We start from the raw sequence: 14,714 nt of genomic DNA on the forward strand, positions 1-14,714 counted from the left end.
GCTTAGAATATCGTGTTCTGTAAAATGGGCAGTTTTTACTATAACAAAATTACAAATTGCTGCCATTTTACATAACTTTCATGTGTTACATAATATAAAATGTGGAAATCAAAGCTAAATCCACATCAAGTATAGATTTCATTATCATGCTTTTTATTACATGCTTTTGTTTTTTAGATATTTTTTTTGTAAAATCACTGATTTCCATGGGGTCCTGGATTGATAGAATAAGATTAGGAGCAAGGGAAGGGAAATTCAGAATAAATGTTGTATGTAAACTTAGATTTAAGCTACATTTTCAGAGATGCTTTGTAGAGCCCTTATTTCTCTCTTTCTCTCGATCAAGACACCAGGTTAAATAATTTTGAAAAGAGTTTGTATTAATCATTTCTCATGAGATGATATAATGAACCATTAAGTAAAATTCTGGTGTAGCAATCCACTTTAAGGATAGCATTTAGGTGTATTTCCAACTTATTAAAGGTGAAAAATCAGCATGTATATTTTGATTAGAATGTATGCTATGTTGCTCAATCTAAGTGATTTAGAATACCTCAAGAACATTAGAATCATAGAAGTTATATGTATATGATCAGTAATTTGACCTAAACTTAGGAGTTTGAAATTTGATGTTAAAATTGCATTATATTTAATAAGAAAGTCTAATTCTGTACGTCAAGGAGGCAAAATGTTTGCATGATTATGATGAGTCCTTTACCAAAAATTGTGAAATTCATGACTGCAGGGCCACATTTTACAAACAAGGTTTGTTTAAGGTCTTGATTTTCAAGGGCCCGGGCCTTTCCAATTAGGAAAATAGCAACATTTGCTTGAAATTGGGAAAAATGTTCCATGGATAAAAGAAGTTGGGAGAAAACCAAACCAGTGCATTAAGGAATGATTGAACTCCTTCTGACTTACATTTTGGTCAAAGCTTACCTCATTAGGTTTACTCAACAATTTTGAAGGAAAAAATGTAATCTGTGAGTATGAAAAATTTATGAACAATAAGGCTACTTTTATTGTTTGGGAATTTTAATGACCAAAATCTACTTTTGCAATTTATTTTATTCTTCACATCAAATTGATCTAAATTGTGATTTTAATGTGAATAATAATAAGAATTTAGTTATCTAATTTTATATAAGTATATCTCACAAAATTAATTAAGTGGATGAATTTTAAGAACTATGTAACATTTTAGCATTAGTTGTAAGTTTTTTTTGTAAAACAGGCCCTCAGTCTGATGGTGGGGATAAGTTGGTCATATACATGTAATTCTTCTTTACTGCTGGACATCAAGTGAAAAAAAAAAACTGTTTGTATTCATGATTATAATGAGCAATGGAAATTGATAGCCCCTAAGTTTAAGGTTCATGTCCCAGGTTAGGGCTTATTTGATCATATGTGGAGAATGCAATATATTTTATAAAACATTTACTCCTGGTCATCAGGCACAAACTGTTTCATGATTGTAATGAGAAATGAGCCCTCTTTGAAAACTAAAAATTTGTCCTTTTAGAACTCAAATAAAAAAGTGCATTTTGCTCTAATAAAACTCTCCTGTAAAAGAACTGTAAATTATGAATTGTGTATAATAGTTATACCAATATATCTAATCATCTAGTATAAAGTATATAAAGATGGAGAAGTATAAAAAGCAAACAGAAAACAAGGATTTCTAAAGATAAAAAAAATATGCATTTTCACGTGACCATTAAGTCCACTGAACCTCTTGTTATCGTAAGGTATGACATATAGCCCACTATGACTTTGATGTGGGGATATTTCCAGTCAATAACTTTTTTATTACACATTTTTAATTCTTTGCACTTTAAATTCTGGAAGTGCATGTTTATTTGCATTTTTGGTAGGAACAGAAAGTTTATGTCCATTATTATTTCTAAGCAGATGTTACATCACCATCATGTTAAATGTAAACAGATGTAACATCACCATGTTAAATGTAAACCGATCTAATATCACCATGTTAAATGTAAACCGATCTAACTTCACCATGTTAAATGTAAACCAATGTAACATCACCAACATTTTAAATGTAAACCGATCTAACTTTGAACACCATGTTAAATGTAAACCGATCTAACTTTGAACACCATGTTAAATGTAAACCGATCTAACTTCACCATGTTAAATGTAAACCAATTTAACATCACCATCATGTTAAATGTAATCCAATCTACGATCTAACTTCACCATGTTAAATGTAAACCAATTTAACATCACCATGTTAAATGTAAACCAATTTAACATCACCATGTTAAATGTAAACCAATTTAACATCACCATGTTAAATGTGAACCAATGTAACATCACCATCATGATGTTATATAAGCGGATATGACGAAGAAGTCCCTGGCCATATACTGTTACAGAGCAGATTTTTTATGTTTCAGAAAAAGCCTGTGTACTATATAGAATTTATACAAAAAAATATCAAAGTATGAAGTATATTTACAGTCTACTTTAGCTAAATATACATCCTTAATATGATATAATATTAATCCCATGAGGACAGCTGAAGTTGCATTTGTTCCAAGATATTGTGATAGTGACATCAATATTGTTGGTAAACCCTATGAGAATCAGTAGTATTCAGTAATGAATTTAACTTAAAATATTCCATACAAGCCATGAACCAACTGTGTTTGTGTGTGCAGTTGATGAAGTACACACATGTCTGTAATAAGTAGTGAAATACACACACATGTCTGTAATAAGTAGTATTTTCTTGTGTGTGCAGCTGATGAAATACACATAAATGTCTAATAAGTAGTATTTTCTTGTATATGCAGCTGATGAAATACACACAAATGTCTGTAATAAGTAGTATTTTCTTGTGTGTGCAGCTGATGAAATACACACAAATGTCTGTAATAAGTAGTATTTTCTTGTATATGCAGCTGATGAAATACACACAAATGTCTGTAATAAGTAGTATTTTCTTGTGTGTGCAGCTGATGAAATACACACAAATGTCTGTAATAAGTAGTATTTTCTTGTATATGCAGCTGATGAAATACACACAAATGTTTGTAATAAGTAGTATTTTCTTTCTAGAAATAAAGACACCAAAGGAGAATGAGAACAAAACACAGATTCCCAGATTTGCAGCTTTTCTTGCCAAGAGAAAACAGGAAACAGAATCCAAATCCAATCCTCTAACACCAGGTACAAGGCCTGCTACAGTGCCATTTATGTTTACATGGCATGAAATGAGCTGGTTGATGCAGAATATCACTTTCATAATCTATAATCATAAATTGGGGGTAGGGGGATGAGTTACTGTTTTGTGAAATTAAGAGCAAATGCATTTGAATGAATTTTAGCTGAGAGATGTTTGTGGGATGTTTTAACCAGAAATGTCAAATAACAGAATCTCCAAAATTTGACAGTATGATTGAATTTTATTGCAGGAAAATTGAAAGACTGGAAGAAAATCCATGAAAGAAATTTTGAGAAGATGGAGTCCATTGATGAGTATCTGAAGAAGAAAAGAAAAAGGAATGATGACTATGCTGAATCCGTTAAGAAGACCAAACAGATTCTGCATGATACGCTTGCTATGGTAGATAAACTGAAGAGCTACAAGACACCTACAGCAGCTGCAACAGCAGACCACAAGGTAAGGTTGCTGTAAATTAAATCATTTTGCAATTATCTATATAGTGCACACAGTAAAAAAAAATAAATCTTTTTTTAACGCAAGAATTAGATGTTAGATCAAAATAATGTCAAATTAAAGATTCCTGGCTTGAACTTCTTGAAAAAATCTCAAACTTAAGAATGAGTTACTGTAGAATCATTTCAATTTGTGGGGGCCAATGTGCGTGGGTAATTTTGTGGGTAAGCGATACGATATCACTAGGAAAGATGACTCTACTTGGTTTTTAAAAATGTTCAAGGACACGTAAATTTGTGGGTAAGAGTGACCCATGAAATCTATGAACATCAACCCACCATGAACAATGATGATTCCACAGTATCTTTCATTTGAGTAGTCAAAGTTTGATTGATTGATTGAATATTGTTTAACGTCCCTCTCAAGAATATTTCACTCATATGGAGACGTCACCATTGCCGGTGAAGGGCTGCAAAATTTAGGCCTATGCTTGGCGCTTATGGCCTTTGAGCAGGGAGGGATCTTTATCGTGCCACACCTGCTGTGACACAGGACCTCAGTTTTTGTGGTCTCATCTGAAGGACCGTCCCATTTAGTCACCTCTTACGGCAAGCAAGGGGTACTGAGGACCTATTCTAACCCGAGTTAAACAAGAGTTTAAGTATAACCTCACTTAAGTCCAAGTTTTCACTTCAGTCACACACATAACATCAGAAGAGAGTAGTATATCAGGGGAGAGTTTTATGCAGTGGCTTCTATGGGAACCCCACATTGTAAGAGGATCTACCTCTTTCAATGCAGATCCCTTGCTCTAGTTTCCTTGAATATCAAACTTATAAAATGGTTGACTTTTTTAATTAAATGTCAAGTCGCATTTATGATATTACAATAGTTTCTGGTAAATTGTAAATATTGCATTTCAGAAGAAATTTATCGCCAAAACACCAAATACAGCTCCCTTCAAGCCAAGTGTCCTGACAACAAAGGAAATGAACCTAAACTTGTCGGAGAACAGGAGGTCACCACGAACCAGTTCAGCTGCAGCCAAGTCATTCAAACCCACTGTATTCTCCACAACGAACATAAACCTGAACTTTTCTTCTCCTACTCCATCCAGAAAATCTTCAGGCTCAGCATTTAACAAGTCCAAGAGTAAGTTTTCAGACTTGGTGAAACTGAAGTTATGTTATAGTAATGTTCAAATCATCGATTAGAATCGAAAATCATTGGATTGTTGACAAATTCTAAGTGCTCGATTATGATAATTTTGTTCCAATTAATCGGTTTTTTAGATTTTGTTTTCTCAACGGCTGTAGTTTTTCACGAATATTCCTGCCGTGACCTATTTATTAACCTAATTTTCCGTAATGGCGGCGCACTTGAAAGCAAAAGTATCCATACCCTGGGAATAACGCATGTTTGCATGGTCAGATAGACGTACTTTGATTCAGGCATATAAACGAAGTGACCATCCATCAAAGAGATTCTTAATGCAAGCAAAGACATGTGTGAATTACGTAGATTAAACCACTTTTGAAGATTACTGTTACTCGATCTGCACGTGTGTAACATGTTTTCGATCTGATTTGGGGTTTGTTTTGGGGTTTTTTTGATAAAATATTCTTTCCTTTTTTATTATTTGCTGAATTTTAATTACATGTATGTCGGATTACCGTAAATTAATGACATGAAACTTTGATATACAGGGATATTAATAATTTGTAACCGAAGCAAACGATATCCATGTTTGGCGCGTAAACCCTTCTAAAAATCCTATTGACTTTTATATATGTAATTAAAATATACTAAGATAGTAGAAGAATAACAAATACACACAGAAAATATTCATTTACACTCTCTCAGCAATAGAAACAACAAATACAAAGGTAGAAAATATTTATTTACACTTTTTCAGTAGATAAATGACTATTATAGAATTTCTATACATGTCTGATTATAATCGATAATTAGTTACAGTAAACCAATCATCGATTATGAAATTCTCGCCGATTCCCATCACTAATATGTTATGGCTATTAAACAAACCATTCTCATGGTATAAAAGATAATGCAAATGATTTGAATGAGCAATTACTAGCAAGACTGAAAAAATTGTCAAACAAATTAGATTATCTTAAAAGTATCAAAAGTAAAAGGATTTTCAAGTTTCATTTCATTTTTAGGTCCTTGGAGTCACTCAGGTGACCTATCGCTATTGTCTTCATCCGTCGTGCATAAACAGTAATATTGAACATTTTTAACTTCTTGAAAACTACAGTGCTCTTTCAATTCTTTATATATTTGATATGCAGCTTTTTTGGGTTGCTCCTGTAGGTGATCAAATCAAGCCTTAGTATACTTTCAGACATCCTCACAAGTCAAGAGTTAATGATTCGTTACCTCGCACTAACCCTTGACATCAGTCACCATTCAAAACAGGGGCTTGAGACGGAGCATATGATTGATATTGCAGCCTGTAATGTGGAGTCAATCAGACAACGGCTTTTATAATTTCGACCGATTATTGTGAAAAGAATTGAAAGAGCGCCGTTGAATCTATCTATTTCTGTGAAGACATTTAGTGGTTATCAGCATTATTCAGCATGGATTTATGTACCATATATAACTGACCACTTTCTCTCTGATGGTTACATTGAAATACTGAATACACTTGTTGATGACCACTAGTATGATCTTTTATGATGGTAATTCACTTTTGTATTTTATATATACACCTGTTGGTTAGTACAGATTAATTTTTTTTATATATTGGGAAGTTTTACCCCTTTTTTTTGTCTGAAAAATTCTAAAATATCCTTAAAATTGTCCTTATTATATCCCACAGAATGAAGTTGTGGAAGGTATAATGTTTTTTACCCGACCATCAGTCCCTTTTTTGTCAGCACAACTCCTCTGACACCGCTCAACAGAATTTCGTGTGAAACTTTGTAGTTAATAAGGACACACTGTAGATATGCATATTCCCAGAAAATTCTGATTCAATACTTTTTCTGGGATTTATGCCCCTATTGAACTTAGAATTTTGAGCCTGTATGTCCAGTTCTTGCAGTATTGCATAGCATTACCATTCATTTTGTGAGGCAAAAGCAATGTTAGAGTGTGGGGTATGTGAGCTTGCTCACTTCTGCTTTCTTTCATTAATGAAGAATTTTGCCCTTAAAAAAGCCCTTATTTTTCACAAAAAGTCACTTGAAAACCTGGATACAATGTACCACCTAATTTAAGGGAGGTGTTCACAGGGTACAGGTAGTCGCTTCAATTAGTCTGGATTATGTTTTCTTTATTATTCATGCTGTGCTAAAATTGCCCAAGACAGACCTCCCCCCCCCCCCCCGAAAAAAATTACTGTCTGGATTAATGATGCAATTTTCAATGCATTTTAATGTTTTGTAGTGAAAAAAAAAAAGACCATCCAGATTCAGAACGTGAATTTCTGGATTAAGGATGCAAAATAACGTAGAAATTCTTCTTTTCCCAGAAAAAGCATCCGGATTACCGAGGCTTCACTGTATATGTATTCTTTACAAGTGACTTAAAACTCTAGTTAAAAACTAATTTTAAGCTGTGTACATTATTAATGCACATGTATTTCCTTGTGATATGCATTATGCACATACAATATTTCAGCCACGCCGTTCAAATTCAATGCCTCATTGAACAACACCTTAAACGGTTCTATGTCAGCCAAACGACCTTCATTTGACCTTCATGCCAGTCTTGCACGCCCAATCACATGGAAGGCACATAAAGGGAAGTTGAAACCCTTAAACAGTCAGGCAGCATTCAACACCAGTTCCACCAGTGTCAAGACCCCCGTCACACAAACAAGGTACATGTATTTTCTGATCTTCAAAGTAATAGAATTTCAATAATTTGAATCCTAATATAGAATGTGATGACACAAAGTTATACTTTGCACTTTTCACAGAAAAATGACAATAATTCCTACCCATTTAAAACAGTTTTTTTAAATAAAAAAAGAAAGAAAAAGAAATGTTTGACTACTTGCATTGACCAAAACTATTTTCTTGTACATGCATTCACACTTGTAACAATTAAAGAATATTATTACAAGTGTATTATTAAAAGTGTGGGATGGAAAATTCCACTGAGGAGATAAGATTTTTTGTCTGGGATGAGGCTTTGTAAAGTCCTAGACAGCAAGTCATGTTCTCAAGGTGGAATTTTCCTTTTCCTTATGAGTAAGTAATGAAGGGTTATACGTATTTCTACATTTTGCACAGTTTGAATTGTGAAAATTTATTGAAATCTTTGTTTGAACTCAAATGCAAAAACTATTTAGACAACTAGAAATAGCATACTCTGACCTTGGAACATAAAATTGGTATTAGTTCAGAACCAGAGACATGGAATTTTCAGAATTATGGGATCTAAAAATTAGTAGCAAGTTCCAGTGACTCCATTAAGCTTGGCCCCTGACCTTGAACATAAAAAACTGGTATAACTTTAGAACCAGAATTGATAGAGACATGGGATCTTCAGAAATTAAAAGAGGATACACACTTCTATGACCTTGATAATAAAAATCATAATACTTTTGAACTGGGACTGATAGACATGAAATCTTAAAAAATTATAGAACGTTGTGTGACCTACAAAGTAGTATCTCCAGTGACTTTGACCTTGGATTATAAAATCTCATATTACTATAGAACCAGGAATGATAGAAACATAGAATCTTCAGAAATTAAATGATAAAAGGATGTTGTGATCTACAAACTAGTACAATCAATCCGAGTAATTTCGGCCACTTTTGGATTCTTCACACTTGATATTAACACTTTCCCTGCCTACGATACATCTATATTTATCACTTACATCAAGTGTATGTAAAAGCCTGTGAAATCTGAATCTGTAATATTCTTGATATAGCATGGTATATATACATTAAAGACAGATATAATCAACAAATTAAAAAGGGGGTAAATTTGGCATTGGTGGTTGGGGTAATTTCGGCTCGTGTGGGGAAACGTCGGACACCTGTTCTATTTTCAAGTATATTACAGATCCAGTTTTTGCAAGGTTTTACATACACTTGATATAAGCAATAAATAAATATGTATTGTAGGTTATTGGGAAAGTATGTTTCTGAGACCTGAGGATTTTCACTAGACCTGACCTTACATCCACTATTATATACCCTGACCAACATTCCAGAAAAAAAACTAATAGTTTCTCCATATTTAAATGCTTAACTCAAATGACAAACATTAAGTTTGAACTTAAACATATTTAATTGTCTCATAAAAAATCTTAAGTTTCATCATTGATGCTTTTATTAGTCCCCTACCGATTTGTGAAACCAAAGGGGACTATAGCTCAGAGCTTCAGATAAGGTGCGTATCAGCATAAATACTCATTAAATTTTACCAAATACGCATTTAAGTCGAAAATCATGCATACAATTATGCATTAGCGAATGTAAATACGCTTTACACTCCCAAAGTAATGCATAGTAGTCCGCGTATTTGTGATACATGTAGTATGATATAAATATGAATTATCTATATGAATTCAGGTTTAGCCCAGGGCTTGATCATACATGATATTTAGCGCTATGAAATACGTTTTGATGACGATCACAATTTTGAAAAATTGGAAGAGTTAACTCAAAACACTATTATATAGGCCTACTTGTTATACTTTCTTTCTTAAAGAGTTAGTGTGCGATTGAAAGCACAGGAAAAAAAACTTGTATTAATAATCGTGGACGAATGATATAGAGAATTGGATCATAATCATGTGACTGAGTGTCTGACATATTCAAATTTAATGCATCAATGAGAAGTATCAAATTCCCAATGACAATGAATAGTTTTAATAAAAATAACTGCAAAGGATTTTCCCCGTAAATAGCTGGAGCAGCCTTTTAGTATAAACTTTAAGTTAAAGTTTAACGGAAGAAGTATCGTTTATCTGGTGACATCTTCTGTGCAAAAGAGCAAAGATAATCAGTAAATTAACAAAATACACTTTTGAATTTTTCTGAAAAGCAAAATACTCATTGATTTGAAAATCAGGGAGTAAATAATCTTTGTGGTAAAAAATTATCTGGAGCTCTGATAGCTTTCTTCTCAATCTGCCCGTCTGTCTGTAAGTCTGTCCCATGTTGGTTTTCCAGACTTTTTTCCATTGTGCTTGTGTGGATTCATTTGAAATTTGTCGTGTAGTTTCAGAGTGGCAAACTACAGATCAAGTTTGAATTTCGTAGCATTTGATGGACAAGTTTTAAAGAAATTAAGTTTTATAAAAAAAAAAAAAATATTCATATTTAGGCATCAGACTTGGTACTCTGGTACCTCCTGAAGAATAGATAACTCTCAATGGCTTTCAAGTCACTAGGTGCCAATTATAACAAGTTATTTGAAAATGTCTGCTCATTATCTTGAGAACCCCTTGCTTGACAGACATCAAACTTAGTACACTGATTCTACCTCAAAATTGCTCGCAAACTCTTTACAGTTATTTTTTTTTATGCCCCCTTCAAAGAAGAGGGGCATATTGGTTTGCACCTGTCAGTCGGTAGACCACATGTTGTCCGCTCAATATCTTGAGAACCATTCACTTGATCATAATGATATTTCATATGTGGGTTGGTTATGAAAAGAAGAGGACCCCTATTGTTTTTCAGGTCAAAAGGTTAAAGGTCAAGGGTCAAACTGGGCATAGGAATATACTGTCCGCTCAATGTCTCAAGAATCCTTTGCTTGACAGACATCAAACTTGGAACACTGGTATATCTTTAAAAGAAGATGACCCCTATTGATTTTGAGGTCACTTGGTCAAAGGTCAAGGGTCAAGCTGGACATTGGAATATACTGTCCGCTCAATATCTTGAGAACCCTTTGCTTGACAGACATTAAACTTGGTACACTGGTACATCATCAGGAGAAGATGACACCTATTGATTTTGAGGTTGTGTGGTCAAGGGTCAAACTGGACATTGGAATATACTGTCCGCTCAATATCTTGAGAACCCTTTACTTGACAGACATCAAACTTGGTACACTAGTACATCTTCAGCAGAAGATGACTCCTATTGATTTTGAGGTCACATGACCAAAGGTCAAGGGTCAAACTGGACATAGGAATATACTGTCTGTTCAATATCTTGAGAACCCTTTGTTTGACGGACATCAAACTTGGTACACGGGTACATCTTCAGGAGTTGATGACCCCTATTGATTTTTAGATCACATGGTCAATCCACTCTTGACATAGGAAGATATTGTCTGCTCAATATTTTGAATTGATGTGTGTGTATAACCCTTTTAAATTTTGCACCATGGGGGGCATATGTGTTTTACAAACATCTCTTGTTCATATGTGGGTTGGTTATGAGTAGAAGAGGACCGCTATTGTTTTTCAGGTCAAAAGGTCAAGGGTCAATCTACTCTGGACATAGGAATATAATGTCCGCTCAATATCTTGAGAACCCTTTGCTTGACAGACATCAAACTTAGTACACTGTTGTATATTCAGGAGAAGATGACTCCTATTGATTTTGAGGTCACATGGTTAAAGGTCAAGGGTCAAACTGGACATACAATGTAGTAATATACTGTCCACTCAGTATCTTGATAACCCTTTGCTTGACAGACATCAAACTTAGTACACTGGTACATCTTCAGGAGAAGATGACCCATATTGATTTTGAGGTCAAAAGTTGAACTGGACATAGTAATATATTGTCTCCTATATTTTAAGAATTATTTGCTTGATTGACATCAAACTTGATACACTGGTATAGCATAAGGAGTAGATGACCCCTATTGATTTTTAGGTCACTCTTGACATAGGAAGATATTGTCTGCTCAATATTTTGAATTGATGATACTACTATCAATTAAATGATGTTTGTGTATAACCCTTTTCAATTTTGCACCATGTGGGGCATATGTGTTTTACAAACATCTCTTGTTATATTTGAAATGAAAATATAAAATCAACATATTAAAAATTCTGCCCAATACAAATTGAAATACACATGACATTTCATGTTCATTTCCATAGTCTTTACCCAAGTCATTCATTTTGCATGCAAGTAAGAAATTAACATCCATTGTGTACATGTATATGGGGAAATTAACACAATAAAGCTTCAAAGGGTTATCACAGAGAAAACAGATTGAAATGTAAATATCTATGTATATTTTAATTTTAGGGAAGACAGAAAGAAAGTCATGGCAGCAAAGAGATCCAGTGCTAAATTTAACGCCGCCATTGGAAGGAGAGGAATCAAAGCTTAAGATTATCACCAAAAAATAAAAATGTCCCTACTCCTCACATACAACTTAAAATATGTATCCATCAAATCTTTTGGAATTAGTTATCATTTCTGTTATTTTCAGAAATTTGATAAATCATTTCATACATCATTGTCATTCCACATTTCTTCTCTTCTCTCTCTCTCTGTCAATTTTTTCCCTTTTCCATCATTCATTTTACATACAGTGTCATCATCCCACTAACTATTTGTGTAATTCATACACAGAACACTGTTGTGGTAAAATCCTATAGTCATAATCAGTTGTATATATTGTAAGATATATATATAATATCCATGTATTATAAACTTAATCTGAAATATATGTAAGCATGATAGCAGTAGTTTGCATTTTTCTTCAAGAACTATCCTTATATAGGATTATCCTTACACATATATATTGTTTTCTACATGAACATCTTGGAGTCACAGATATATTGTCTCAATTTTCAATTTGTGTATTGCTTTTTTGTTTTTTGGGGGTTTTTTGTTGGTTTTTGGTTTGGTTTTTTTTTGTTTTTTTTTTTTGGTCCTCTCTGCTATTTTAATTAATCTTGTACATAATTAGCCCAAAAAATTATTAAAGGAAAATTAAATGCCTGGGTTTCACAATAAAGGCTGTTGACATTGAAAAAGATTCACGTAGAGATATGTGAAAAATTACCAAGACATTTAATTTAGAAATATTACATAATTAATTTAACATCGAATTCTAAGGGCAATACATGTTTTTGGCATATAAAATACACCAATTGTACAAAAAGCAGTTATTAAAAAAGCTGTTGGTGAAAGTGGGTAAAATAATTGTTTATCATAATCTAAAAAGAAAACTAGGTCATCAGGCAAAATCCACTTCTGTTCTAGAAGGGGAGATTACTCTTTGAAAATTAAAACTTGCATGGAATTTCAATAAATTCTGACATTTGTATTTACTTGAATGATATAAACCATCAATATATTAATTATACCTCCCGAACGAAGTTCTGGGGGGTATATAGGAATCACTCTGTCTGTCTGTCTGTCCGTCCGTCTGTCTGTCTGTGCAAATTCGTGTCCGGGCCATAACTTCTTTGTTCTTTGACTTAGGCATACCATATTTGGCACACAGTTAGATCACCATGAGACGATGTGTCAAGTACCTTCATGACCTCTATATGACCTTGACCCTTGACCTCAAGGTCAAAATTAAAGGTTTTTTACAATGGATTCGTGTCCGGGCCATAACTTCTTTGTTCTTTGACATAGGCATACCATATTTGACACATGAGTGTATCACCATGTGACGATGTGTCATGTACCTTCATGACCTCCATATAACCTTGACCCTTGACCTCAAGGTCAAAATTAAAGGTTTTTTACAATGGATTCGTGTCCGGGTCATAACTTCTTTGTTCTTTGACATAGGCATACCATATTTGACACATGAGTGTATCACCATGAGACGATGTGTCATGTACCTTCATGACCTCCATATGACCTTGACCTCAAGGTCAAAATTAAAGGTTTTATAATGGATTCGTGTCCGGGCCATAACTTCTTTGTTCTTTGACATAGGCATACCATATTTGACACATGAGTGTATCACCATGAGACAATGTGTCATGTACCTTCATGACCTCCATATGACCTTGACCTCAAGGTCAAAAGTAAAGGTTTTTACAATGGATTCATGTCCGGGCCATAACTTCTTTGTTCTTTGACATAGGCATACCATATTTGACACATGAGTGTATCACCATGAGACGATGTGTCATGTACATTCATGACCTCTTTATGACCTTGACCTTTGATCTCAAGGTCAAAATTATAGGTTTATGCCATGAATTTGTGTTCGGACTATATCTTCCATTTTCTTCTACAAATGCATGTACTATATTTTTACACTCAGGAAAGAGGTAATTTGTACCTATTAACAACACCCTTTGGGAGATTGGGGTAAGCGGGGGGTATTCTTAGTGAGCATTGCTCACAGTACATCTTGTTTACAATTATTTACTGATAAATCATATACCTATTAAAAAATATTTTTAAAACTCAGCTATTATGTAAGGGATACCTTATCATAAAAACACTATTCATATTGATGTGTACTTTTTCTCTTCAAAGACTACAACTTGATTGTCTCCATATTAAGATGTTATCAAATGATTGTTTAGCAATTTTAAAGATTTTAGAAATTACATGTATGCATACACTGAACTCTTTGTGTGTCCCATTTCTGGGTGTGATCTCTATAAATATGGAACGTAGAAACAGTTTATGGTAGTTTTATGTAAAAGGTATTGAAGTGGCATCTTTTCTGTTCATCAAAGCATTGTATTGTTATATACTTCTACAATTTGTTTTAATTAGTACTTTTAAAATGTCAGACATCGTCAAACTTTTTTTTTAAAGGAAAAGGCTTTTATTTTCAAGTCTGTTAGATATATTGTAGGAAAAAAGTTTGTTGTGTATATAGAAGAAATAAAATGTCTTAAATCTATTACCATAGATTTCTTCATGAATGTAAATGGCCATTGAGAGGTGGTTCTCGATGGCGGATTTAGAGGGGAGGTTGGGTCGTCGTCGTCTCTCTCCCATCCCCTCCCCTCCTTTCGCCACAAATTTAGAAATAATGTGTCAGCAAAACCCCAGATTTGTCGCCTAAATGGCCGAATAGTTAGGCTATTACTTGACTTTCACTTGTACCTTCCTTCTACACCACCCCACCCACCCCCATCCTTTTGAAAATCCTGGATCCACCACTGGTTCTTCGAATGAAAT

The 14,714-nt window shown here is 33.8% G+C and overlaps 1 protein-coding gene across 1 annotated transcript in view; it reads left to right on the forward strand.

Moving 5' to 3' along the window:
- Positions 1-14,434, forward strand: part of LOC125652013 (nucleolar and spindle-associated protein 1-like) — a 22,794-nt gene extending 8,360 nt beyond the window's left edge. The window contains exons 5-9 of the mRNA XM_048880883.2: positions 3,082-3,192; positions 3,438-3,646; positions 4,567-4,795; positions 7,292-7,493; positions 11,850-14,434. Of these exons, the coding sequence (XP_048736840.2) occupies positions 3,082-3,192; positions 3,438-3,646; positions 4,567-4,795; positions 7,292-7,493; positions 11,850-11,934 (836 nt within the window). The 3' untranslated portion in view covers positions 11,935-14,434. The remainder of the gene's footprint in view (positions 1-3,081; positions 3,193-3,437; positions 3,647-4,566; positions 4,796-7,291; positions 7,494-11,849) is intronic.
- The last annotated feature ends 280 nt before the right edge of the window (positions 14,435-14,714 follow it).

Source organism: Ostrea edulis, chromosome 5, assembly GCF_947568905.1.
Source record: "Ostrea edulis chromosome 5, xbOstEdul1.1, whole genome shotgun sequence".
In the NCBI taxonomy this organism is placed as follows: domain Eukaryota; kingdom Metazoa; phylum Mollusca; class Bivalvia; order Ostreida; family Ostreidae; genus Ostrea; species Ostrea edulis.